Source organism: Pollachius pollachius, assembly GCF_949987615.1.
Source record: "Pollachius pollachius genome assembly, chromosome: 11".
NCBI lineage: Eukaryota > Metazoa > Chordata > Actinopteri > Gadiformes > Gadidae > Pollachius > Pollachius pollachius.
In genome coordinates, this window is record NC_136944.1 from 12,411,876 (window position 1) to 12,439,741 (window position 27,866).

Here is a 27,866-nt window from a genome sequence, read left to right on the forward strand (position 1 = left end):
AGGATTACAGGGGGCATAACAAGAATTTGGGAACAAAAAAGAAAAAATCAGCAAAAAAACAAAATCTGATAAGGACATTCCGCGTTGATAAAATTCCTGAAACCAATTCCAAAAATCCCAATAGAAGGCAAGTTATTTGGGGGCGATAAAACATTTTCCCTTGTCTGAACTGAAATAGTCATAAATGGTCCACATTGTATTGAATAATGAAGGAAACAAACAATTTTGGAGCATCGTCTGAGCATTAAGCCTCTCATTCTTTTCTACATGAAAAAGCAGGCTGAGATAATCCTTTAGAGACCTCCTTCTACTGGCATGCACAGAACAGACCACAGTTGTACCAAGCTCAAAGACACTTACACAAATGTGTTGTAGTAGTGAGTTAAGCTACTACACTGTTTAGCTTTTCTTTTAGGGACTGATAAATCTGTGATCTTCTCCAGAAGCTTGGATCATCATGAGTTCGGGACAGGCCTGTATCTTCCTCAGGCGTGGCAACAGAAGACAGGTAAGTTTTGCTATTGACTAGTACAGTGACTCCTTAACTTCAGTGTGTGCATCTTTAAATTCACCTCATGATAGTACTGAAATACTAGAATTTGCTAGTATTAGAACTATAATATAAACAACCTTTTCTTAAAAAAATTACCTTATCGCAAATTAACTGTGTGTCCTAAACAGAGGTCTTTTAAAATGCACAAAAAAAAAGAGGAAAAGAACGGAAAACAGAATTGAGGTTTGGGTTTCTGTTCATAAAAGTGTGATGTGGCCAGGTAGGCTCAAGTTAAGTATAAATTAATGTTAACTGAGTTATTAAATAATTAAAAAGAGCACCACCAACTGTGTTTACCATGTCACAACAGCATTTGGAAATGGGTGATCATTTATCATATCAAATGATATGCCATAGGCCGATGCAACAATGTCGGGCATCTGAGCCTCCAACCTGCTTTAAGACTAAATGCATATTTATTTTTATGAAAAGGTATATTACTACTACATAATGTTTGCTTATGTTAAGATATGAAGTCCCATTGATGCCCAAAGTATTGTCCTCAGGGAAAAAATTGTTGGTTTTGATTAGTGAATTCTGAATTATAAACAAAAACCTCCCCTTGTCGCCATCATTTTTTCTCTTTTTTTCGTTTGGCCTCAATTTGATTCCATATAAATGCATGGTAAATAACTTTTTAACCATTTTATTCCCCATTTTCCTTATCTGAATAATTCACAAAATACAGATAAAAACCCAAAACATGTAATTTATTTCAAGTCCAAAAATACAACTATCAATCAAAACATTTTGGTCATTTTTATCTATCTGCAGAGCACAAGTAACGAGTTTACTTTTTTTTAACAGCAAAGACAACTGACCAATGAGGAAATAGAAGGTTGGCTACAAATGCTCACTTTTCTTTTCCTACCCATATTTGACTTTAACCGTTATTTCAATCATACTGATTTGATGTATATTTTTTGTTGGTAGAGTTACGGGAGGCTTTTGAGGAGTTTGATAAGGACAAAGATGGCTTAATAAGCTGTAAGGACCTGGGCAACCTTATGAGAACTATGGGCTACATGCCAACCGAAATGGAACTCATAGAACTGGGCCAGAACATCAACATGAACTGTAAGTCTTTTTGTTGGCCTTATTCACTTATTCACACATCGCTATTTCAGAAGTTTTTGGCAGCAAAATGTCCATCCTGAAGCGTCTTAATTCAAATAATTAAAATTCCATGTCTTTGTCACATGCACAATCATACTTTTACACAAAGTGTCCATTAACTTGTTTTATATTTTGTGTTATGGTCCCTGAGATTAGTTAAAGATATGGTAGACAATTTGGAGAAACCAGTCAAGCTAAATTTTGAAAGTATCAAAGTGAAAAAAATCCAACCCCTCTCTTCAGGCATCCCTCATAAGACACTCTTCAAAAACCTGTGACTTGCTCGCAAGCTTTAGCGATAGGTCTTATGGAAGACTCCGGTCGTGAGCAATGAGTGCATCGGCAGAATATCCGATAAATACCAAAAGATTTGTATAATAATATTCAACATAGTTATTTTGTGCCCAAACAATAATTTTTACTTTTTTGTGGTATACAGCTGGATTATGTAGTTATGACACATAGCTGCACTGGCATTGAACCGGCTATGTATTTTTTCCAATTAAGGTTACATTCTCTCTTGTCAACCTTAACTCATAGCACTTTGACTGGCATCTAGTTTTGTCTTTTAAATATTCAAATATCAAGGCAAAGCTGTACCCTAGCAACAGCAACCAACTCATGAAAGACGTTCAAAAAATGACTTCGGACTTTCGCCGGAAAGTGCCTTTAAGGGTCTGGAAGGGTTAGGTATCTTACTCTAGGATGACTAAAAGAAGGCTGCAGAATTGGGGATCAAACCCAGTTCCATTTGACTGGGATCAATCACCTGCGATGCAGTCTGTCCTGTATGCAGAACAGATAACCCTGCTTGAGGTTAGGGTTAGGTTGAGAACAACTAGCTTTGGGAATTAAATGATTTCTCATGACCTTATGAATGTGTTGCTTTTATCGTACCACAGTGGGAGGAAGAGTAGACTTTGAAGATTTTGTGGAACTGATGACCCCCAAGCTTCTGGCAGAAACGTCAGGGATGATCGGGCTGAAAGAACTGAAAGATGCATTTAAAGAGGTGAGATGATAGCTATGTAAGCTATTTAAGTAGCTATGCATTTATAGTAGAGTTTCCTCTGGAAAAGTTTGTGATGTGTGTGTTAACAAATTCCTGATATTATAAGACTCTGAAAGCAGTTGTAATTTAACCATCTTAAATTAATTCAATTCAACATTCCATAAAGTCCTTACATACAAATACATCCAATAAAAAAAAACACGATTTATTGGTTATCCCAGTGATTAATAATCAAACACATTAATTAATATAGTAAGTAATCAAATTCAGATGGAGACATTTGACTAGGGCTGAGAAACTGTGATCTTGTCCCTCAGAAATGGTAGTATATAGCAGCCATTTAAAAATGATATCACTATTATGTATGAATAAATAATTATACATTGAAAATGTTGTAGGCTAATATTCTTTCCATTTACTGTTAAGTTTGACTTAGATGGCGACGGCAGCATCACCACTGAAGAACTGCGCCATGCGATGACCAAGTTACTGGGCGAGCAGACCACCATGGTCGAGATCGAACAGGCGGTCCGGGAGGCGGACAAAAATGGAGATGGCACAGTTGACTTTGAGGGTGAGAGGCAAACTGCACACCCACACATGCACACGCACACACATTAGCACACATATACGCACACACTCTTCTTGATGGCAAAGTATTTTATTTAATAGAGGATGGTCATGGGAAGACAAAGGCTGAAATGCACCATGCATCTTCAATGAGACAATGGACGTACATGACCTGACTGGGAAACGTTCACACCGTGGGCAGTAACAACAAAGGAAACGATGGATGAGCGCAATGACCATCGTGGAGAGTTCAGGACTGTCCGTGACTGAAGTAAGCCATTGCAGGAGAGGCCAAGTTAATTGTCAATATACTATGGGGGAAGGTGGACATGTCTACAAGGATGCACGACAGCTAAAGGAATCCACCCACAAAGAAGTCAGGAGATTGGCTTGGTCTGAGTATCAGACATCGTTGCTACATTGGCAATTTGAATGCTGACTAACATCTTTCAATTGGAAAGAAAAACAAAGCTATCTCTAGCTGCAAGGACAGTTTTCACAAATCCCTTTTAAATTGATTTAAATGTAGCCACTGACTTAAAAAATAAGCATTTGTGTGTTCAGGTTATATCACTTCCGTAAGTGATATAATAGAATGGAATAGTTATTTTGTCAAGGGTTGACACTAGCCTGGCTAACGCCAGAACTCATCTCAATCTACATTGAGATGAGGTCTGGGAACCACACATTCATTTTCTCGTATTTGAGGCGTGGTTTACGATTGCCTGGAGCCGTTTATTGGGCGCTACGAATGTCTATCATATGAGTCTGTACGTAGCTCATAGCCAATCAAAGCCTGTTGGTTGCAGGGCAAAGACATCCTTTTGGTAATGAAAGAGTTTAATGCCGTAAGTTGCTCTTTTTACAAAATAAACTTGCGTTCTAAACTACTTGAAAGGCGAACATCGGATCCATGGAATCCAGGCTGCCTAACAGCGCTAAATGAAATCGCGCGCAAGGCAGCATGGGAATACCCAGGCTAGGTTGACACCATGCATGCAGGAAATAAAAAAGATTTCTGGATCAGTATCTAGTGACAAAGTCCTAGATTTAAGGATTTAGTGATTTTCCTTCTGTCTTTGGAATTATAAAAATAAGAGTGCAGGGATTTGGGCAAGTGGCTTTTAGAACTGGGTGTTTGAGATGTGTGCGGTATGCTATTTCCCTCAAAACCCCTTCAGAAACATCTCAAAACAAATTGATTAGATCTTAACTAGGGAACGGTTCAACCTTTAAAGATCTTTACCATTATTGGCGTTTTCCTGTTTTTTCTTCCAGAGTTTGTTAAAATGATGTCCCGTTAACGGCACCATGAAGAAATCATGGAAGAGTGACAGAGGAAAGGAAGTCTTTTAGTACTTTCCCTACTAAATATCAATGAGGGTACTTTTTTAACTGCTTAGCAGAAACAATTACTTTGTTTAATTTATTTATAATATTTGCCATTTGTTGCTACGTAAGAAAAGAAGCAGCACAATATTTTACATGTAAATGTCTGCAATGTATTTGTATTCTTGGACTTAAAACTTAAAACATAAATATTATTTTACTTGTTGTGTTTGTTTGTCTACTTTATATATCAAGATAGTCCTAGCACAGAGTTATGCAGTGACAATGGCCTCGGAGAACCAGACCCTAAGTTAAATATTTGATCTTTGACAAAGTTTTTATGAAGAATGGATTATCAATATCAAAGGTCCTCGACATCTGCTTCGGCAGTCAGTCTCTTGCAGCTGCTCAGGACTGAAAAATATGCTGTCGAATTATGTATATCTTCACAAATAGTCCAATTGTTAATAACTGATGAACTGGTTGTGGAAGGCAACTGGACCTATACATTCACTTGTTGTTGTTGTTGTTGTAATCTCTCTTGTTAACTAATCCTGTCTCACCACGCTTAATGTGGTCAGGGCTATCCAATAGGAGAAAAGATTTCAGCATTTACACTTACACTTATATTGTTTCCTGTAGAATAGACATATTAAGTAAGATTTGTAACACTGAACCCATATAACAAAAGTTAATGTTTTGAAACCATTGGCAATTGCATAAGATAAGAAGACCAAATTATTTGGTGTGTGTGTGTCTGGTGTATGTATATGAATACATACATTTTGTATGCATGTATATGTCTGGATTAATCTGTCTTTATGCCGTGGATTAGTTGAGTCCATCTAATCCTGATGACATGAGCAGATGGCAGACAAAGAAGCTTTCATGTACTTAATTCATCTAATGTTACTCTGCAACTGGAAAAGGTTAATGGAGAGAATCTTTAAGAACAAAGTGCATTTAGGTCAATTCTTCCAAGTCCCTCGATGAACTTGAGATCTGTGTTGTGCTGAGGATTCTGCTTATCCCTATCATGAGTGAAATTGTGGAAGATAAATAGTCTTCTAAAAATAAATTTCAACAAGCATGGTGCATGCATGGTGTAAATTTGTTGGCTCTTTCATTTTGAAATACAATTAACTTATTTGTGCTTATAAATGACCGGGAGATGCCTTTATAATACCTGTGTTCTATGAAAGGTTATGTATGTATGTTTATCTGCTTATAAGTATTTATTAACAGACAATCCCTGTTCAATATATTTCTGAAAGGCTAAAATGTGCTTTTTTTAAATTATGTGATCTTCCTATGTCAAATGTCATTGTAGCAGTGATACATTTTAAAACAATCATTTACAGCAATACTTGGACAATGCCCATTTATTAGGTTGGTTATGGTTCACACCATTCACAATATGGATTCAAACTGAAACCGGATTATTCATTTGTCGGTTGTGTAAACATTCACAGTTCATGCAGTACTTGAACCACAGTGTTTATGCGAGTTGAACACGAAGAAATATAGGCTATATATCAGATAGGTATAAGATCACTTTTGAGAAAGATAGACTGGCACATGCGAATATCAAGTTACATGTATGTATATATATATATATATATATATATATATATATATATAGAAGACTATATTTCCAGTAAAGAGGAAAGAGCCTAGAAGGCCTATGAATCAGGCTTGTCTGGTATATGTCATTTTGCTTATATGCTCACAGTTATTTACTTAAATTACGAGAAGAAGATAGGAGCCATCTTGCCATGGATCTCAAAGCATTCTCTTCCAGAAGGAATGCATGCAAAAGTTAATACATGCACAGGCTAAAAACATGGTGTAGCTGTCATTGAGTAACAGGTTTCTCGTGCAAGGAACATCCATGGTGTACATGATATAATGTTCCCTAGTACGCATTGCTCTCAAAGGTTGATAACATCAGCATTGCTCTGTTTAGGTTATATAATCCATGGCTTATGGCAGTAAGCGTAGATCCACACAGTGATCGATTGGCTGGGATTTCTTTTATGCATATGGCCCAAAACAAGCATGGTTTAAATAAGGCATCAGGTAGATTTGTGGCGTGGCAGGAAGGATTCACAGGTCTGGGTTGAATATAAAGTCCAATGCTTGTCGCTCAGCAGCAGCCACGTTGGGGTGCCAGAGATCAACGCTGAAAATGGCTCTGGGGCCGTCTTCGGGTGGCCCTGATGGATTAAGGTTGTTGTATGTAACGATTGGTTCAGTTGGTAAAGCAACAGGTGTGTGTACATCTATCTTTCTATAAATAGATAATAATTATTATGTTTTACATACCTTTGTGTGAAATGGTGTGAAGGAAAGAATCGTCCACTAGTAGGCAGTGTCCCTCTGACCAGCGCTGTGGTTCACCTCCGACCACGAGCTCACAAAGAGGTGGCGTCTGTAGACCTGCACACAATATTCATATTTCTCATATTTATGGAAGCGACGCCAACTAGCGTACACTGACCCGACCTAAATATGAAAGGATATTCGTTCGAGGGTAATCATATGCCAGAAAACCTGCTGCCGCAAGTAACATTCACAGCAGGCGTAGTTTGGTTGGCCCCTTCTAGGGAGAAAAGGCCCTGCAAATCAGAGTCGAACATAAAATGTCTCTTTTCTTTCTGTTAAATTTAACATTTTTCACATGGACTGTATTGTCCCAAAACATAGTTGTTTGTGAAAAGTAAAATGTAAATATAAATCTCTATGGTTTATTTTACCCACTAATACTGGGATGGCTATCTGGAGTTATGAATCATACATGGGGGTTCACTGATAGAGAAGAAATGATTGGTTGAATCTCTTCGGACCTATGATTGAATTAAATTCTTTTCCATATGTTAATAGTTCTAGAAAAGGATTAACTAATTTTTTTTCCAATATGGTAATAGTTCTAGAAAAGGGATTCAATATAAATATAAATCTCAATGGTTTATTTTACCCACTAATACTGTGATGATATCTGAAGTTATGAATCATACATGGGGGTGCTCCAATATAGATGCAATTATTGGTTGAATCTCTTCGTACCTATGATTGAATTCAATTCTTTTCCATATGTTAATAGTTCTAGAAAAGGATTTGGCAAAATAAAGCAAAACTTGAAAGAGCTATAGAATATCGGAACAAAATGCATATAAGAATCCCAACATGCTTGCCTGTTGATTGGCTCAAATCAGGAGAGCTGTTCAGAGGCTGTTTCTTCTTCTGAATAAAAAATAATAAGTAAACATGACATGTGCCATGGGCATTATACCACTATTAGCCAACTTGGTTTCAAGCTGTGTGCTTAGAGATGGAACCAAGATGGCTGTTGATAACGGTTATGGGGCTGGTTCCAAACTCACCCAGGTGGCATCGCAGACGGGCGTTCGTGGGCCCATAGGAGCCCCCCAACGTGACCCCAGGCCCCAGGAGCACAAAGCCGGCCCCCCCCAGGGAGTTGCTGCTGATGAACGTCCGAAGGGAGAGCAGGGCCCTGTACGTGTAGGGACAGGAGCGGCAGTTTCCCGCCACACAGACCCCTGCACTGTACAGGGGGAACCCTGTCTGGCCCTGGAGGAGACCACAAGAGCCATTCAGCGCCTCAGTGTTTTTGATGCCACAGTAATATTTACTGGGCTGTTCCACAGTTTGATGAATAAAAAAGGAAAAACTGCATACTACACAATTAATAATAATACATTCAAAACAATTGCTGTGTTCGATTTTGAGGTAATACAAGCTCCATGTGAAGTGAACAAAGCAAAAGCAAGTAAAAAACGTGTGAGACACGTTAAAACCCGTCCATGTGGCTTTATGGTGTATGTATTGCCTTTGCATATAGTAATTAATATGAATTCTTAAGATTCTTGATGGTTGTTGGCTGTTCTGCTCTTTTTGGTTAACATTCCTAATTCCTAGACAGCCAACTTTGGCCTGTATTTTACATTCGGTGTTGCCGTTTGTAGGGGCATTGTGCAAGCTATTGAGACAAGTCCTTCCGCCATACCTTGGGACCGCTCCATCCCAGTTTGGAGTCCACACCCCACTGGTATACCGCCTGGAACTCAGCCAGGATCAGGGGGTACTGGGCTTCCAGGAGCTCGATGTCATGGCGGTGGGCATCGCGGGGGAAGAAAGGGACACTGGGGACGTCCGGCAGGAAGAACAGGTGAGGCCTCTGGATGGTGGAGTGGTCGCTCAGTCTCACCTGAGAGAAGGAACACACACAAATTATTTTTCGCAGGGTCGTGTTGTGGCTATATAGGGGTGTTCAACTCCCTAAATTCAGTGAGTCTCTCTGGTTTAAAGCGCCTGCTAAATGACTAAATAGTAACTAGCATTACAAGTACGCGGACGTGGTACCAACTCTTACTGCAGCACACAGGGAGGACGTTCAGTGGTCGGCTCTGGCCCCTGCTGGGGGATAAACCTAACGCCATGCCTACCTGCTCCCGCAGTGCCTTGTGGATGCGTCCCATGCCCACCCAGCCGTAGCGCTTGGCGTACTCCTGCAGCGCGGCATACAGCTTCCTGCCCGCCGCTGACGCCTGGGCCGGGAACAGCGGGCGTCCGGGCACCGGCATCAGGTACTCCCTCCCGTCGGGGTCCTCGTCCTCGCTGGTCTGCATGGAAATGCAGGGGGCCGCCCGTTCGACCGCAGACACCTCTGACCCCGACGCCGTCTCGCGGGGGCCGCCGCCGGCCGCGCAACGGGACAGCATCATGAAGCGCCGGGCGCCGGACTTGTGCTTACCCCCCGGGTGGGCCCGGCCCGGCGGGGGGAGGTCGGAGCCCATGCGGTAACAGTACCACAGGAAGAGGAGCAGCAGGGGCCAGAGGAGCCCGTTGAGCGGAGGGAAGCCCAGCTCGGCGCACAGGGGCAGGGGGAAGGGACTCGCCCACCAGTGCATGCTCCAAGGGGACACGCCAAATAGACAAACACACAGGCCAGAGAACAGTGAACAAAGGCGCACCATGCAATGCAATACAATGATAAAACAACAACAGTAGTACATTGATGTCCAACTGGCTGCGAGTGACCAGATTCCAAAATGTATCAATTCAGGATTATGAATGATTCGGTGTCCCTTATTTATTATGAGTGTAGGTTTGTGCCTGTGCTATTTTGTTCTGTATTATTACTTCATCCATGTCTCCCTTGCACCCTGTCTACTTTGGCCTACAGGGAACCGACATCCTCAGTGCAGCAACAGTGTTGCTAATGTTCCACTTTGTATTCAGCTCTATGGAGATCATAGCACCCTGTTTGTTCTGAGAACCATGGTGCAGGTGCCTGGAAAGGATCCCTTCAGGAACAAGTACAGGTTTGGGGTATATTTATGCAAAGCTGGAGTTGAAGCAGCTGCAATTCAATAGCCAATCTTGAATTAAAGTGTTTGAACAGGGAGGTAAGAAGCTGAGAAAATACAGCAGGCAAGGAGCCTGCTGTAGCCCTACGATGTTAGGAGTTTAACCCTAGCCCGGCTGGGTGAACGTACTCTGTTCTTATAGTTTTGTTTCTCATTTAACCGTGCCTTATGTGGTGTAAGGTATCCAACCCCACACCGAAGAATATACTAAGCCACACCCAAGCGACTAATTGTTTGTTTATAGTCCAATGCACTTGGTCCTATAAGCACTGTGGCCCCTAAATGAGATCCACGTCTTAGCTCCGCCCTCAGTGGTGGGAGTTTGTTGGTCTAATTTCGCCCACAGAATAGTAAAAAAGGGCTCAGGTTCAAGGGTCAAGGTCTGGAACTGTCAACTGTCATGCTTGCTGGACTTGGGAGGAGAAGCCACTCTGCGTTTAGAGGCCATTATTTAGGATGCTATATTAATGTATGCTGTCCACTATAGCTACCATTTTAGTAGTAAAGTAATGTTACAATACTAGAATTATTATTATTAGTATGAGTGAAATATGATCTTTCTAAAAATGTGACGTGTTCTCTAAAAATGTTTAGATAACATTCTTTCTTTAAATATAATTTGCTTGTGTGTGTGTGTGTGTGTGTGTGTGTGTGTGTGTGTACGTGCGTGCATGCATAAATGTCATATAATTTGAGAGAGAGAAGATAGAGAAAGAGAGAGAATAGAGCGAGAGGGAAAGAGAGAGAGAGAGAGAGAGAGAGAGAGAGAGAGAGAGAGAGAGAGAGAGAGAGAGAGAGAGAGAGAGAGAGAGAATCAAGTTCGGAATTGTATAACGTTCATTTCAGAATGGTGACAGTGGTGCGAAATTAATATAACAATCCTAGTTTCCAGAATCCTTATCCTCATTCAACACGCGATGCACACCACAGCAGTGCTTCTACGAGAACAGACCACCGCAACACGTATCGCTGTTCCCCCGACCAAAGATTTTTAAATTCCGCATTCCACATTCCACGCAAAACATTCGGCTGCATCCTGGCTTTCAGTCTAACGTCAACACACTATACAAAACATTGGTCATGCGTAGCGTCTCCTTCGGCATGCGTGGCAACCAGCAAACAAGCAGAAGACGCTGTCGCCGTTGTGATTACCTTGTTAATAGGTGGGACACACTTGAAGTGGTTTGTGTTTCAGTACTTTCTCTCGGTAGACAGCTCTCTTAAACGCGCCTGCTCCTCACGGTCTCTGGAACATTGCCAATCCTTGTGCAGTGACGCTCTACGACCACTAGGGCGCACCTGGAGCTCCAGCAGCAACACGAATGCCCTCACACTAGAAACCGAATGCGTCAACCGTACGGTATCCAGCTCCAAGCATCTTGACGTCCGTCATATCTTCTCTGAGGCCTAAAGCAACAGGATTCATTCCGAGTGCAGAGCCGCAACATTCACCTTGCAGCGTCGAGGTAAGGGGAATCACCTTTTGATTTTTGTATCGAGATCGTATGGAGGCAATTTTTGAAATACCGATGTTCAGAAAGGGTGGACTTGATTCGGCATGCAAAGAAGGCCGGGATGCGAATTGCCGCTTGCCTTTGCATAGACCCCGATCGTTTTGACACACACACACACACACACACACACACACACACACACACACACACACACACACACACACACACACACACGCACACGCACACGCACACACACACACTCGCACACACACACACACACACACACACACACACACACACACAAACACACACCACGCTGGCATATTCGTCGAGGAAACGCCTCGAATAGCGAACAACGACGGGCGAGCAAGTATGAAGCAATGGGAATGACACGTACTTCAATCACATGAAGGTGTACGGTTGTCAATTATGCGCCGCTGCTGTCATATCAATGCAGAATTTGTGGCAAGAATTGCCTTAGGAAAAGCGCTGCACATTTAAACACATTCAGAGAAGGCTATGTTTACCTCGCTTCTGTATCCACGTATTGGATAATAGCTTATACAGAAGAACTCTGTAATGTATGAACAAAATAGAAAAAAAATAGAAACAATTAAAGCCTATATGTCTGCGAAAACCTATACTCAATTCGATGTAAGGTAAAATTAAGCTAGACATTTCTATATCGTTGCATTGTATCTATACATTATAAGTAGGCCTACATTATGGCATTGCATTTATTTGCAGCCCATGACAACCCATTACATAGATTATAAAGACATAATATGTACATATACCTATTTTTTTAATAGGTAAATACAAACAAGTGTGTGTGTGTGTGTGTGTGTATGTGTGTATGTGTGTGTGTGATTGTGTGCCTTCCGGCGTATGTGTGTGTATGTGTATGCTCTTGCCTGTGTCTTCAATTGAATGGCAATGGAGTTGGAACTGTATGATGTCGTGAGAATATGAGGGATGTGAGAATACGGGGACGTGATGAGGGAACGGCTGAGCATGATTTGTTCGCCGTGTGCTCCTTCAGGTCAGGAGGTTCACCACCAGCCACGGGGTTGTTACCACCTGCAGCCATGCTGCTGCTACTTCTCTCCATGTTGCACCTTGCCTCAGGTAAACCAACACTGTGTTTGTGTATGTGCAGGTGTGTGTGTGTGTGTGTGTGTGTGTTTGTGTGTGTATGTGTGTGTATGTGTATTTGTATTTACGAGTGCATGTGCGTATGTGTGTTTCTGTGTGTGTGTGTCTGTGTGTGTGTGTGTGTGTGTGTGGGTGTGTGTGTGTGTGTATGCGTGCGTGCGTGTGTGTGTACTTCCGCATGTGTGTTTGTGTGTATGTGCGTGTTTGGGAATGGTGTGTTTGTGGTTGTATATAAATTTCACGCATGTCCCGTTTGGAGTTTATTTTGTCTGTGTGTGACCGTATGTGCGTGGGTGTTTGTCTGTGGAGGTATTTGACTGTGTGAATGTGCATGTCTGTGTGTGTGGTTGTGTGTTACTCTGTGTCTTGGCGTGCTGCTCATGTCTGATGTTTTCTGTCTCCCTGCTCTGCAGGGATGAGCTTCATGACTCCTGAGGGCGAAGCCACCCAGAGTCCTGTCTCCTCCGGGCCTGGAGGCCTGCTGCACAGCCCCCCACGCAGTAAGATACATACTTATACTACTCATACTACTAATACTATTAGAACCAATGCTAAAGGTAACACATAACAGACCTGCTGCACAGCCCCCAACGGAGTAAGATATATACGTATAGTATTCATACTAGATATAAGATACTTATGCTAGCTTTGAAGTACTTTACTTATTCTAGATCGAGTACTACTACTAGATAGCCTACAGTTCAAAACAGTACTACTGTACAGTGCACGACTACATTACAGTACTACAGTAATACACAGCAAAGTACTAGAGTACAGCCCTTCAGAACAGTACAGTGTATTTCACTGTTACATTACATATCTACAGTGCTCAGTACTACATTACGTACTACAGTTCCACAATAATACACAGTACAGCACAGTACTAAAGTACAGCAGTCCAGAACGGTACTACAGTAGAGAGTATTTCAGTGCTACAATACAGTACCACTGTACAACAGTAAAGTACTACATTAAAGGTACTACAGTAAAACAGAGCAACACTTCAGTTCAGTGCCTTGCAGTACTGCTACAGCACAGTACCGTATTACATCACCACATCGCTATAGATCAGTTGTATAGCCTGAACTGTGTACCCGGGACTGTGAACAACACAAGGTACGACCACGAACCCGACGCAGGCGGTTCCTGGGGCTGGCCACCCTCCTGAGACCACCCCCATCTCCCCCGGGGTGCTCACCACGGCCCTTACCTCCTCCCCGCCCGCCGCGGTGGAGGAGGAGACCACCACGACGTTGATCACCACCACCACTATCACCACCATGCATTCGCCAGGTAACCCGCGTTTAATGTCACACCAGAGCACTGCTTTGGCGTTAGCTTGCTATCTTATTTTCGAGTGTTGCGTTATTCCTCAACCTATTCAACACAGAAACATATTCTGTTCATGAGTTACTTCCTCTACCGCTGATTTGCTGCTTTTGAAAGCCTATTTCTCTATAGTTGATTAGTTGTGTGAATATCATCCTTTTGTTCACTCGCTAACCCTCAACAGACTTGTGGGTTTTGTCACTTTTACACAAAACAAATGAATTCTGAATAATTCACAGTCCCCACCAATATATGTCACCACACTAATTATGTAGTTTTTCTGGAAAATGGCACAATTTCAAGGCCAAAAGTACCAATAAATTACCAAACCAAGCAACTGAACAGTTGCTTTCCAAACCAGCTACTTTCTCTCAGTTTTCTTCAACAGATCTTTGTAATTACAGGCTGGTGCTCATGGGAAATCTGTTTTGTCAGAAAAGCTGGCATTTTTCCAAAGTTCCTCATGGGCTCGGTTGAAAAGTAGAAAACTGTATAGACAAACACAAAGAGGGACATCAAAATAGTAAAGGTTACATTTTCGTTTAAGGCTTAATAAATTACTATTTATTTATGACAGCACTACATTATCGAGAAACTGGTATGAATAATCTCTGGCTTCTATGATGTTTTGTGTCTTTAATTATTTTACTCTATAGCGTCTTAACTATCTATAAAGCTAAGGTCAACATTCTATTGAACTGTCATATTCTAGATTTGCCTTAGAGCCTTGTTATATACCAGGCCCATCTATACACGCACACACACGCACACGGCGCACACACGCAGGCACGCACGCACACACCCACACACACACACACACACACACACACACACACACACACACACACACACACACATACACACACACATACACACACACACACACACACACACACACACATACACACACACACACACACACACACACACATGCACACATGCAAGTCCTGATTCCTTCTTCTCTTCTCCTTTTCTCCTGCAACAGTGCAGTGCAACGCCACCCTATCAGGGATGGAGGACTCTGTGGAATCCCCAGACCCAACTGCCTCCTCCTCCTCCTCCTCCTCCTCCACCTCCTCCATGACTCCCCTGGAGTGCACGTACAGCATCACCGTGTACTCTGGATACGGGGTGGAGATACAGGTGCTTTGCTCACTGTGGCATGTTTTCATGCCCGGCTATTTTCAAATATAGGAAAGCTACTGCTTCATAAACTTCTTCCAAATCTGACCAATGCCACACGCCAATCCCGGAGCGTTGACGTCAATGGTCCTACGTTTCCCCTGTTTTTCCACAGAATCTTAGTTGATTGGTTTTTGCAGGCTGATTGTCTCGCAATATGAAAGAGGGAGAGATGCCTAACCTCCTACCTGCTGATTAATGACATGCATCTAAAAATATGCATTGACTCTTACTAACTTCGGATAAAATGCTGAATAAATGGTGAATATAAATAGTTTCAGTCAATATATATATTTGGCGGCTATTGGAAATAAGTCTGTGTAAAAGCTTGTTGCTCGTAATGTCTTTAATAAATAATTGCAACGCTCATCGAAGCCCTATACGGTTTTGATTTTCAAACGTCAACAAACTGCCTTTCACAAGTATGACCTCTGTGTTTTCGATACATCCTTTTTGTTCTATCTCTAGGTGAGAAAAGTGAACCTCTCGAAAGAGGAGTCTCTTACCATCCTAGGATACGGAGGGGTGGGGCCAGAGTTGTTGGCCAATGAGACCCTGATGAGGGAGGGACAGGTGATACGCAGCACAACCAACCAGGTGTACATTCACTATCGCAGTCTCCGCCAGACCAATCACGGCATGTTCAGCCTCCACTATCAAGGTAAATGTGCTTTGTCATAGGCCTGATTCTGCTTACCTGCTACTCTGTACATTATAACAATGTTGTGTCCATATGACAGGGTTAAATACAATACAGTTATTCTATGTGGGGCACAGAAAGAAACTGTATTCTTTTATTGACCTGATATATATAGAGACCACCACCATCAACAAGATATTCTACTAGATTAGGAATAATAATAAAAAAAAATGCTTGTATTATTCATACTTTGAATACTATGTGTATTACATTTTTATAATGATTGTATTATTTCCCTTCCCTGTTCCATTTATTCCTGTTTTATTAGCATGCAGATGCAAACCCTTATTGAGAGTTGCTGTTAAAGGGATTCACCGTATATAAGACATTATAAAGTATTTATTGTTTTTTCAGATAGTTCTATGAATCCTTTGCTACCGAAGACCCATTAAGACACAGATGTTATTGTATTTGCATTTCCATGACAACCAATTTCAAAGAAATGTTTTTCTTTCGGTGAAGATCCGTCCAGTTTCTAATCATAGATATGTGGGTTTTTGAAGTGGTATCTGCACAAGACAATTCTACCACAAAGACATCTGTAAAGGCTGGGATGTGTATGGATAAAAAAAGGGACTTGATAAATTCACCGGCTGCGACATCTAAGAAATTAATTTGGGGCATGGGTTCAGAATGTCATTATTTCTGAGGTGCTCTTATTTTCCTATGGTACATGACAAGTAAGACTAACACATATACGATATTAACATTGCTTGTTGCAAGTGAAATCCTTATGGCATGTACGTGACATTCAAATGTGGCAGGATCCTCTCAGGTTTAGGGCGGTCAAATCTCATTTTAACTTTTTACACATCTTGGTGTGAAGTCTTACTTCACACCAAGATATGTGTAGCAATCATTTAATATACATAAAACCTTTTTCTCCACCACATATAAACCCGGACAGCCTTTCTGCTGTACTGTCCCTTCCCGGCGTCCCCTGAAGGGGGTGGTGTGACCGTGACGGATATTCATCCAGGAGGTCAGGCCCACTTCCACTGTGACCCCGGCTTCCAGGTCAGGGGTCATGAGACCGCAACATGTGTGAACGCCACGCAGCCTCACTGGAGCACGCCGGAGCCACAGTGTGTCGGTCAGTGGCTAACGTCTTTTCTGTCTGTCTGTCTGTCTGTCTGTCTGTCTGTCTGTCTGTCTGTCTGTCTGTCTGTCTGTCTATCTATCTATTTATCTATCTATATATATAGCTAGATAGATAGCTAGATAGCTAGATAGATAGATAGATAGATAGATAGATAGATAGATGGATGGATGGATGGATGGATGGATGGATGGATGGATGGATGGAAGGATGGATGGATGGAAGGATGGATGGATGGATAGAAAGATAGATCGATATATCTTATATAGATATAGATATCTGTCTGTCCATATTTTTGTCTTTTTATTTATTGACTTGACCTTCCCTGGACAGAATAAGTATACTTATCTGTATCATTGAAACATCGCTGTAAAGTCTACAATCTGACGATAAACCTTGAAACATCTGGACACATGGTCTGTCGTTCTACACACACGTCCTCAATGGCTCCTTTAACATGCTAGTGATACCATCAATGGGCTATCATACTGTACAGCAACATCTGTTGGTTAACCAGAGATAATGAGGTCTTAGTTCACTGCCTCTATTAGCTATTGTCATGTACTGGCATGACAAAGGAAAGCTGATAACCGGAGATGTGACTACTCTTCCCCAGCTGTGTCTTGTGGCGGATGGATTCCTAATGCCACTGTGGGCCGCATACTCTCCCCTCCGCCACCATCTGTCAGCAACCATAGCAACGGCAACAACCTGAGCTGCCATTGGTTGATCGAGGCCCGGGATGGGCACAAGCTCCACCTCCACTTTGAGAGGGTAGCCCTTGATGAGGATGAGGATAAGTGAGTTGTTGATTCCTCTTTTGTGATTGGTCGCTTCAGAACGTAGTTTGCTCATTAAAGGTGGCAGGTTTTCATCTTGCCCTATATTACTTTCAAGACAAATACAGATGAGATAAGACTTTATCAATCCCTGGATGAAAATTCAAGAAATTTAGATTGAGATTAGATAACAAAGAAAAAGGCCAATGAAAGCTCAGACAGATTTTATTAAATGTATTGAATGAGCTTCTGAATGCATTTCATAAACGATCAGCGACATTAAATACAGATGCATACCATATATAGAACTAAACTCTTACGAACATTGATGCACCAAACGCTAACAAAATACTGTCAATGTAGCAATTGAAAACCTTTTTAGTGCATCTTTTAGCTGTTTTCAACAAAAACAAAGATATTGGACAAATAATAAAAAGTATTGCTTAAAAACGTAGTGCTTTAGAACAGATATTACATGTTATGATCCAATTACAAATATTCAGAACATTATAAACAATCCAAATCCTCGCTCTCTTTCTCTCCCTCTCTCGTCAGGCTTCTGGTGCGTAACGGGAACAGCTCTCTGGCCCCGGTGCTGTTCGACTCGGACCTGGACGACGTACCCGAGCGCGGCCTTGTGAGCGAGGGCTCCACGCTGTACCTGGAGCTGACCACAGACTCCTCCTCAATCCCCCTGCTCCTTGCCCTGCGCTATGAGGGTGAGCACCTCCTCCTACCACCATCTCCTCTGGAACCTGTCTCTTGAGAAGACTTTTTGTTCGATTAATCTGATTTAGAAGCAGGTAGAGAGTTAGGCTGTGGACATTGGGGATTGAACATAGTACCTTTAGGCGTCAGTTTAGCCAATACACTATTTAAGCATCAAGCAGATGCTTTTATCCAAAGCAACGTCCTTAAGAGGCAGTTTACATTGCACTCTCTCTCACTCTCTCACCCCCCCTTCTCTCTGTGCATATCTCGTTCTATGTCCCTCCAATCTATCTATCCTCATATCTTCCTCTCTTGCCCCCTAGCCTTTGATGGGGAACATTGCTGGGAACCCTACATGCCCCACGGTAACTTCAGCAGTTCGGACATCACCTTCCAGCTGGGCACGGTGGTAACATTTGCCTGCTCCCCGGGCTTCGTCATGGAGCAGGGATCAGGCTCCATCGAATGCGTGGACCCCAGCGACCCGCGCTGGAACGAGAGCGAGCCAGTGTGCCGGGGTAAGCTCCGGTTCACTTTTTTTATTCTTAATATTTCATTTTAGTGGTTTCCATTTGAAAAGATAAATCTTCCCGGCCAAAACACACTCTCCCAGGCAAAACAGGGCCAAAAAAAAACAAAACATATATAGCCCTGGTGAAAGGTGCAATTTGAAGAATTGATTGGCATCTAGCGAAAGGAGGAATCCGAATGTTATCCCTGTGGCTAAGGCTACGATTTGTGATACTGTTTTAACACTGTCATTGTGCAGGAGCATTATAATGAGCGATGTTGTATATGAATTGTGCCACACATCCACATATCCACACACATCATGGTGCCATATATAAGTGTCCAAGAAGCTTAAAGTGTAATTCCGGTGAAAATTGAACCCAGGGTATTTTTCGGCATGAAGACCCATAAAATTAAAAAAAACAAACAAAAAAAAAACAGCCCATTATCAAGAGGGGAGATTGTTAAGTTACATTCTTGGCGCCTCGATTATATTATTTACGGTAGCCGGTAATCGACTTGTGTGGACTTCCTGGAAACATGGACCTACCGGTAAGCCACAGACTTGGAAAACAGTCTTTTTAATAAACTCCCGGTACGCTAACTAAGTTGTTGATGCTGCGTTTTATGTGTAGGGACCCTAGTCATGCTACTGCAGAAGTTTGCTCCGGTCATTTGCGGGCAAGCTCTACACTCGATTATCAATGCAAAAAAAATCTGGAGGGCTTATTTTATGGGTCCTCATGCCGAAAAAGACCCTCGATTAAATTTTTGCCGGAATTACACTTTAACCCTCCCACGGACATAGACATCAAAATCAACCACTGGCCGGATGGATTCCTAATGCCACTGTGGGCCGCATACTCTGCCACACATCCAAACACACCAAAAAAAAGAAGTATATCGCTTTTTTGCAAAAAGATGAGTATATTGCCTTTTTGCAAAACAGAAATTATAGGCATATGTGTAAAGACAATTTGTTTTGATGTGGGAAAATCAGAACCATCACTGTCAACACAAGATAACCTTAACTTGTAAGCAATGAACCTTTAGTTTTACAAACAATATAATGACACTCATGCACACTGCGCTGGATGGCTGACACTTGTTTTGACCCAAGGCCTGAGAAAAAAAGTTTGAGAACTACTGCCTTACCGGGTCTCTCATAAACCACTCTACTTTTCTTCACTGTTGCTCTTTCTCTCCCACTGTTTTTTTCTTCCAACGTATGTATTTCACCCTCTCTCCCTCTCCCCGGATCTCCCAATTAATCTGTCTCTCCCCCCCCCCTCCCCATCCCAGCTGTGTGTGGGGGGGACCTGATGGAGCCCTCAGGCACCGTGCTATCTCCTGATTGGCCACAGAGCTACTCCAAGGGGCAGGACTGTGTGTGGCAGATCCATGGCAACGAGGAGAAGCGCATTGAGCTGGATGTGCAGATGTGAGTGGTGGTATCCACAAGAAACTCTGGATACAAACACGTCTTTGTCCACACTCTCTCAAGCAGATTAATTTAAAAAACGGGTAAATCCCATGGCTTCTGATTGTGGCATCTTTCAGACTGGTAATACACTAAGGAATAAACTCAATGTGGAAAAAAACAGCTTTAGGGCAGATGGTCTTTGGAAAACAGTGAGGGCGTAAGAATCTGGACCCATTTACCAGTGGTGTAGTGTAGACATGGGCTCTGTTGGTGTTGGGGCCCACATACAGCTGGGTCAATGCAACATGAGAGACAGCAGAACACAAGTTGGTGTTTGGATGGTGGTTTGAAAGATAAATAGGATTTGAATAAAAATTTGATCGGAAGTCTACTGGGTTCTGGGTTTGGCAGGTCGGGTTGGATCCGGGGAACTGTGCTCATGACTTAAACATCTAGTGAGCAAGTGGCCTTACATCAAATTCACTTTGTAGCATAGTTCTAGCAAGCAGAAATCTGACCTTATTGCCCCTAACAGGAATTATTTTTTTATTACTTTTAATTTCGTGCTGATCATATCTGCAATTCTGGTTGTTTTTTCTGCATTTCATCCTTTATTTATTCACAGCTTAGCTGGCTGTTTCGATCCAAAAACCATTGTAATGATGTTCAGTTTGCCCCTTATATTCAAATGTACTCTCTGTATGATTAATAATATGTGAATGCTATTGGATGCTATTTTTTGTGACATATAATATATATATATAATATTATACTTATGCTTTTAAGCATAGTGCTATAAGGAAAACAATTACTTTAAAATTATTTTTGATTTGCAATTGATAAATATCACTTATAGTTGTATCTAAGTATTGTTATAGCTTTTACTTACCAATATCTTGCCCAAAACAACAGGGTAAAATTTTTTGCTTTTTAAAACGTACTCTCAACTAGCTCCTTGTTATTTTCCCCCCTAAAGTTTGAACATACGCCACAATGACATGCTGACCGTCTTCGATGGCCATGACCTCATGTCCCACGTGATTGGCCAGTACCTGGGGTCCAGAGAGCGCTTCCAGGTGGTGTCAGGCGGGTCGGAGATCACCATTCAGTTCCAGAGCGATCCCGATGATTCCAGCTTCATCCTAAGCCAGGGGTTCCTGATTCATTATCGTGGTATGGTTGAGCTCATCCATAGGGTGATATCCAAAATGGTTCTGTTAGCCTCCCTGCTCCAGCAGGACACAAGATTCATGTATTTTCTATTCAATGTTATGAATGAATTTATTCATTTTCATTACAATTCATCCTTTAATTTAGTAGGCATTAGACAACAGAAAGCATCAACACCTCTTATATTCTTTCTCTCGTCAATGCAGAGGTGGAGCCGAATGACACCTGCCCCACCCTCCCTCAGATTGAGTTTGGTTGGATAAGCTCCTCCCATTCCACCCCTGTCCGAGGCAGTGTCTTGACCTATCAATGCCAACCAGGATATGACATCAGTGATTCTGACATCATCACTTGCCAATGGGATCTCTCATGGAGCAACAGTCCTCCTATGTGTGTCAAAGGTAAGAGTTATGTTTCATGTGTTGTGAAACAATTGCCCTCCGCAACATAAACTCTGTTTCTGCAAAATAATCATGCTTGGGCAATTTGGGTTATTTTTCCAAATTGGATCAACGGGTAATGCAAATCCAGGAACAAGGTTTGGGACAGAAATAATGTATATTGCAGAACATTGGACATTCTGTTGATATAAAAATACATTTGGATGGCCTTAAACGTTCTGCAGTAATGCAGCTCAATTTCATTATAATACACGTATTGGCCATTACATGATTTGAATGTCAAACACCAGACTATAGTGATAATATGGTAAAGTAGTAATAAAGAAGTAACAACATATATGTCCAACACCGGCCCACAGTACAGCAGTGCCCTGACCCTGGGGAGGTGGTGAACGGAGCTCGCTCAGTGAGGCCCGAGGCTGGCTTTGCGGTCAGCACGGTAGTCCGCTTCTCCTGTAACCAAGGTTACCAGCTGGAAGGCCCCAGCCAAATCTCCTGCCATGCCCGGGACACTGGCACACCAAAGTGGAGTGACCGCAGCCCAAAATGTGTCTGTAAGTGTTGTCCCACTGGACTCTTCCATCAAGGGCAAATACACACACAAGTGGTGAAAGTGATAATTGGTTAATTTGTGGATGTCAGTTGGTATTTAGGATTAATTAAAAATATGAAACACTTGCCTCTTATACTTTCAGATAAATGTTCTCTTTTTCATACTACGTTTTTCTTGTCAGCTCTTCAGACAAAGTAGTATTGTTATGTAGTATTGTTTTTTTTATATAGTATTGTTATTTCATAGCCTAAAAGGGAATCCTCATGCACTACAGAATACAGAAAATGTCACAATTCATATGCAATGAAATCCATCAATCACACAACCATGTTTCCGCATAACCAATCAGTAGCCATACTGTAGCAGAGGACCAAACGTCTTCTACCTCTCTTTGACAACATGCCTGTCCCCTCTGTGTGTCCCTTGAAACAGTGAAGTACGACCCGTGTCCAAACCCGGGCGTTCCCGACAACGGTTACCAGACACTATACAAGCACAGTTACCAGGCGGGGGAGACCCTGCGCTTCTTCTGCTATGAGAACTACGAGCTGGTGGGTGAGGTCATCATCCACTGCATCCCAGGACACCCCTCCCAGTGGAACAGCCCGCCACCATTTTGTAAAGGTACGCCACTGCAGGGCTGACAAATGCATCATGTTTACTAATGGCCTAACCCTAACCCCCACGCTCATGCTATATATGAATGCTTATTGTAATAAATGGTTAAGTAATGTACCCTTAATGTTAGTTTTACTTAATAATCATGGGGAATTTTACAAAATAACCATAAATATCAGCACATGCTTATAAATTCAAAGGACCATTCCAAACTGTCTAACCGAGCCGAGTGCTCATTACATTGAGGTAAATGAAAATAAGTGAAAGTATGATCTCAGTCTGAAACTAGTTATTTACTGATAATTTGAAGGGCATATCATCTCATCGTAATTCATTTATACTCTAAAAGTGGGTATCTGGATGAGTTGGAAACTTCATTTCATGACTACAGCTAATTATTTTTAACTAATATTGAATGCCGCAATCGCGTAATCGAATCGCAATCGCAATCGCGATATCAGCCTTTGCGATTGTATAACCTCAAAAAGCTGCGATTTAATAAAAACAAAATAAATATATATATATATATATTTTTTTTTAAATATGTATTTTCTTATACTTATTCTATTTATTTTATTCAGTTGTACTATGTAGAAAACCTAACAAGTTTGCACAGCAGAAATGCCTTTATTTTGAAAGATATTTTTTTTATTTAATTTTGTAAAATATTGTTATTTTGAAAACAGTACTGTACACATTTTTTAGTTTTTGTATTTTTTATGCTAGTTTAAGTTTGTATGTTTGAGTTGAGAAAGAATCATTTAAAAATGATCAGTAATCTGTGTGCATTTTCCTTGATAACCAAGCAAATAGACTCATGACACCATTTGTTTATTATATTGCAATCGCAACTCGCAATATTGTCCACAATAATCGCGATATGACTTTTTCACCAAACCGTGCAGCACTAATGCCCAGCCCTACGCTGCTAGTCTTCGTACGCGGCTCGTCCCCCAGCTGGAAACAAGCTGCTGTTTACTTTCTGAGTCATACTGACTCCAAACACACTGTCCCATATGACTTGCCTTACTTTGCTTTTTTTTAACAACATCAATACTGGAAAACAGTAGCCACGACACAGAAATGTATCTCAAATCTCTTATACATCATATTGAATCACTTATGCTCTTGTAAGCTTTATGAGTAATATTATGAAGAATGTTCCAAAACATTATCTTTCTGCAAAGATAGCATTATACATTGACTCTACGCTACCATCTTTCTGCAAAGATTGTATTATACATTGACTCTACGCATTTACTAACTCTATTTGGAACGGGATATGCATGTGTTAGGCTGACATTGGTTGGTTTCCAGTGCAGGGTGTGTAGTGCTTCAACATTGTTTCTTAGTGTACAGAGTATAGAGTAAGGAATTACAAACAGTTTGGGGGTGCAGCTGGGTCAGTTGAGCACTGCAGGGTTTCTGGGGTTCAGGTGAATACAAGGCTATCTATCTATGAAATCTTCCTTTGTCTTTGTATTTACCCAGTGGCCTACGAGGATCTCTTGGATGATCACAAGTTAGAAGGTAATTGTTTTCTTTGAATGTATTGTGTTAAACTGTAATTGTGCATTTTAGTCATGCTTAATAAACAATATCAAAGAGAACAAGAAACAAACACAAAAATTGCATTAGTGCTTAATATTGGTTTCGTGTGCTTCAAAGTAATGCATTCAAGATTAATTAATGGTTTAAAAAAAAATCCAGAATTTCTAGATAATAGTGGATTTTAGAACAGATCGTTCTAAAAAGATTCCAGAAAGATTCCAACACCTGCAATCTTTTTTTAAACAAAACATAGTCGTTTAGGTCAAATCTTTTTTTCTTTTTTCGAAAAGGGCATATACATATTTCAAATAAACACAGCAAACGATTTTTGGATTTCAACCAAATGTTGTTTTCTACCTCTGGGTAAACATTAAGTTGGTGTTTAGTTTAAAATATGACAAGAGATTACTTTCACTAAGTTTACTTGTTGTGTTTGTTTTACCAGTTTCCCAGCCGTTCGAACCTTCTCACCAGATTCTGAGCGAGAACATTGCTTTGGCGATCATCTTGCCAATCATCCTGGTCATCCTTCTGATTGGAGGAATTTACATGTATTATACAAAGTAAGTAACAGCTTGAGGGTAAGTAATAGGTGCCTGCATAACAATACGAAAATTACTGAAATGTCAACATTTTGTCCTATGCATAATTGAAAGTTGCTACAAATAAAACATTCAGTTTGTTTTTTTATCCAATTTAACTTGAGAAAAAATGTTGCGGTATTGAGTTTAATTTGACTTCGGTTGGGATTTTAGCTCTACTTAGTCATTATTGAGTTCCTTAAATACGTTTTATTAAATATTATGCACGAGGGGCCGTAACCTCTGAGGGTTTCGGTTCTTGTTTTTCAGATCCTCATCATTCATTGGCTCATCCAAAGGTCGCTCTCCATTGTCATTCTGCTCGCCTCAACCAACCAGAATCTACGTGCCTGTTTAACACCATGCTTGTATGTTCATTTTGCCACACCTCACACCACGCCATGCTTGCTCTGCTATACACTCTTACTCTATACCACAACTTCTTAGCTTCACTCAGGATTCCCACCAGCTGGAGCATCAATTAAGTGTTCAATATATAAAGGTCGAGACGTATAGGGCTGTGATGAAATTTGAAACTAATTACTTAATGAAGACCTGAGCATGTAATTACTCAAAGTTGTATGATCCCAATTCAACATTGACAAATTTATTTAACATACAATGATGTACAAACACATGTTGTAGTGTGAAATAATGTCATGGACTATTATACATGGGCTTATACTAAATAAATAATTTGTAACATCATAATCAGAGTACATTATTTAATTCTAAAATAGATATTACGCAACCTATCCTGCAGTGGGAGTGTAAACAAATCCAATGTAAAGTCCAATGTAAATCAAATGTAAAGTAAAAAGGCAAAATCAATTCCTGTTAGAGAGTCTTTAAAGGAGGGTAGTTGAACCACTGAAGTGGTTAGGGTCTTTCACTTCCAGCAGAAAGTTTCAGGTTCATTATCTCATTGTCTACCATTTACCTGCAGAAATCCTAGAGCATGAGCCCTCCTATCTGCTCAATAAAGACATGAATTTGATTAAAGTTTCTGCTAAATTATTACATGTTTGTGAATAAATAATCTGCAGTAAATAGCAGTAAATGGTGCATTGATTTGAATGTGTTGGTTCAACTTAATCTACTTAGTTTTTGATGTTGTTGTTGTTGTTGTTTGTCCCAGTTTTACACCTCACTTTAGAGCTTTATGACGATGCATCCCCCCATCTCATTGTGACTGTGTCAGACTTTGTGCTGCACTTTGTGCTTTGCCGTGGAGTCAGATTGCCGATAGGCCTCCATTGGCATTGTCTGTTGTCCTTCAGCCACACCTGTGCATGCAATCATAAACATAACACCCCCATTATGATGAAGCCCTACAACCAAAAAATCTCCTTGTTTTGTTCATCCATATTGCTGCCTTAGCACCTCCCAACGATAGACAATCAATGGCCTCTTACTTAGTACGCCCTCTTTTAATGTGTTGAACTTAAAACAAAAACACTGTCTTGTTATCTGTCTCTCTGTCTTTCTCGCTTTCCATCTCTCTCTCTCCATCTCTCTCGCTCTCTATCTCCCAATCACTCTGTCTCTCCATCTTCCTGTCTCTGCATCTCTGTGTCTCTTTAATCCGCAGCATCTGTAGACTGGAATGGAAGCCTCTTTTCTGGAAGACCTTTTCCCATACACACTCTTATAGTCCGATAACAGTGGAGTCCGATTTCAACAACCCTCTGTATGAGGCTGGGGTGAGTCTCTCTCTAAATACTATGGAAGATTAATATTTTTCCACATTATGTAGGTTGTTATTTTTATAACGTATTTTTCATTTTGAAACATTGCTAGATTATTCATCAATGTTTATGACAAATATTAAATGATGCCAAAACACTATCACATCTGTACGGTAAAACCAATGTATCTTTCTCTAACAGTTTTTCTCTTCTCGTTTTCGCCAGGATACACGAGAATATGAAGTATCCATTTAAAGGAGTGAGAGAGAGAAACAAAACTCTTTCCAAACCACAAAGATTATAAAAAAAAACATACTCCAAGAGGGCCAGTACCCTGTAATACTCTTCTCCATGTATTTATTTTGTACTACCCACCGTGACCCTAATCATAGCCCTGTAATGTGATCCATCAGAGGCGTTGTGGGGCTCCTCTCTGCCTCCTGACTTGCTCCGTCATTGAGATTGGTGCCTTGCGAAAAAAAGTAGGTTTCAAAATGAAAAAACTTCAACGAAAAATTACCAAAATGATGTGAAAACTTTGCAATACTAGACACTGGTCAATGCAAAAACAGGCATGAACGAACATTGTGGTTCATTTTATTTATTAACAATTCATATTAAATCTAAATATGAATAAAGATTCATAGATATATCCATATTTACATAGCACATAATGCTCATTAATCACCAGTATTTCTGATTTGTTTCTACCCCTGTATCTGTAAGGTTTCTGTATCATATAAACTCACCAAGACACATACATTGAATGTAAATATTTAACCTATTATTGAGGCTCATATATATAAATATATAAATATATACACTTATACATGGTGGGGGGTGGGGTTGGGTGTATTTTCATTATATATCTGTAATGAAAAATTCAGTGCCAAAATATAAAGTTGCATAATTTAGTGTTTCATCTCTTGTTGCCATAGTGTTTAAGACATGGATATTTAGAAAGCCAGCATTTCATTTAAATCTTTGCTGTT

At 40.9% G+C, this 27,866-nt stretch overlaps 3 protein-coding genes across 3 annotated transcripts; 2 read left to right on the top strand and 1 right to left on the bottom strand.

The window, feature by feature from the left end:
- Window positions 1-457: 457 nt before the first annotated feature.
- cabp5b (calcium binding protein 5b) lies at window positions 458-3,521 on the top strand (the record flags this gene model as incomplete). The annotated part of the gene is made up of 6 exons (XM_079745618.1): window positions 458-508; window positions 1,361-1,391; window positions 1,487-1,630; window positions 2,572-2,681; window positions 3,108-3,255; window positions 3,454-3,521. The coding sequence occupies 6 exons, from the start codon at window positions 458-460 to the stop codon at window positions 3,519-3,521; spliced, it is 552 nt and encodes a 183-aa protein (XP_079601744.1).
- A 3,165-nt stretch (window positions 3,522-6,686) lies between these two features.
- On the bottom strand, window positions 6,687-9,511 carry asphd1 (aspartate beta-hydroxylase domain containing 1; the record flags this gene model as incomplete). The annotated part of the gene is made up of 5 exons (XM_079746974.1): window positions 6,687-6,796; window positions 6,906-7,019; window positions 7,964-8,171; window positions 8,608-8,808; window positions 9,047-9,511. 5 exons carry the CDS (start codon window positions 9,509-9,511, stop codon window positions 6,687-6,689), a joined length of 1,098 nt encoding a protein of 365 aa, XP_079603100.1.
- A 3,001-nt stretch (window positions 9,512-12,512) lies between these two features.
- Window positions 12,513-27,164, top strand: sez6l2 (seizure related 6 homolog (mouse)-like 2; the record flags this gene model as incomplete). Its single annotated transcript, XM_079746137.1, has 18 exons — window positions 12,513-12,552; window positions 12,993-13,079; window positions 13,696-13,872; window positions 14,894-15,051; window positions 15,559-15,751; window positions 16,698-16,883; window positions 17,506-17,689; window positions 18,224-18,387; window positions 18,703-18,897; window positions 20,192-20,330; window positions 21,289-21,485; window positions 21,689-21,883; window positions 22,243-22,437; window positions 22,869-23,060; window positions 24,546-24,584; window positions 25,051-25,168; window positions 26,778-26,889; window positions 27,100-27,164. 18 exons carry the CDS (start codon window positions 12,513-12,515, stop codon window positions 27,127-27,129), a joined length of 2,601 nt encoding a protein of 866 aa, XP_079602263.1. The 3' UTR covers window positions 27,130-27,164.
- Between the last annotated feature and the right edge of the window lie 702 nt (window positions 27,165-27,866).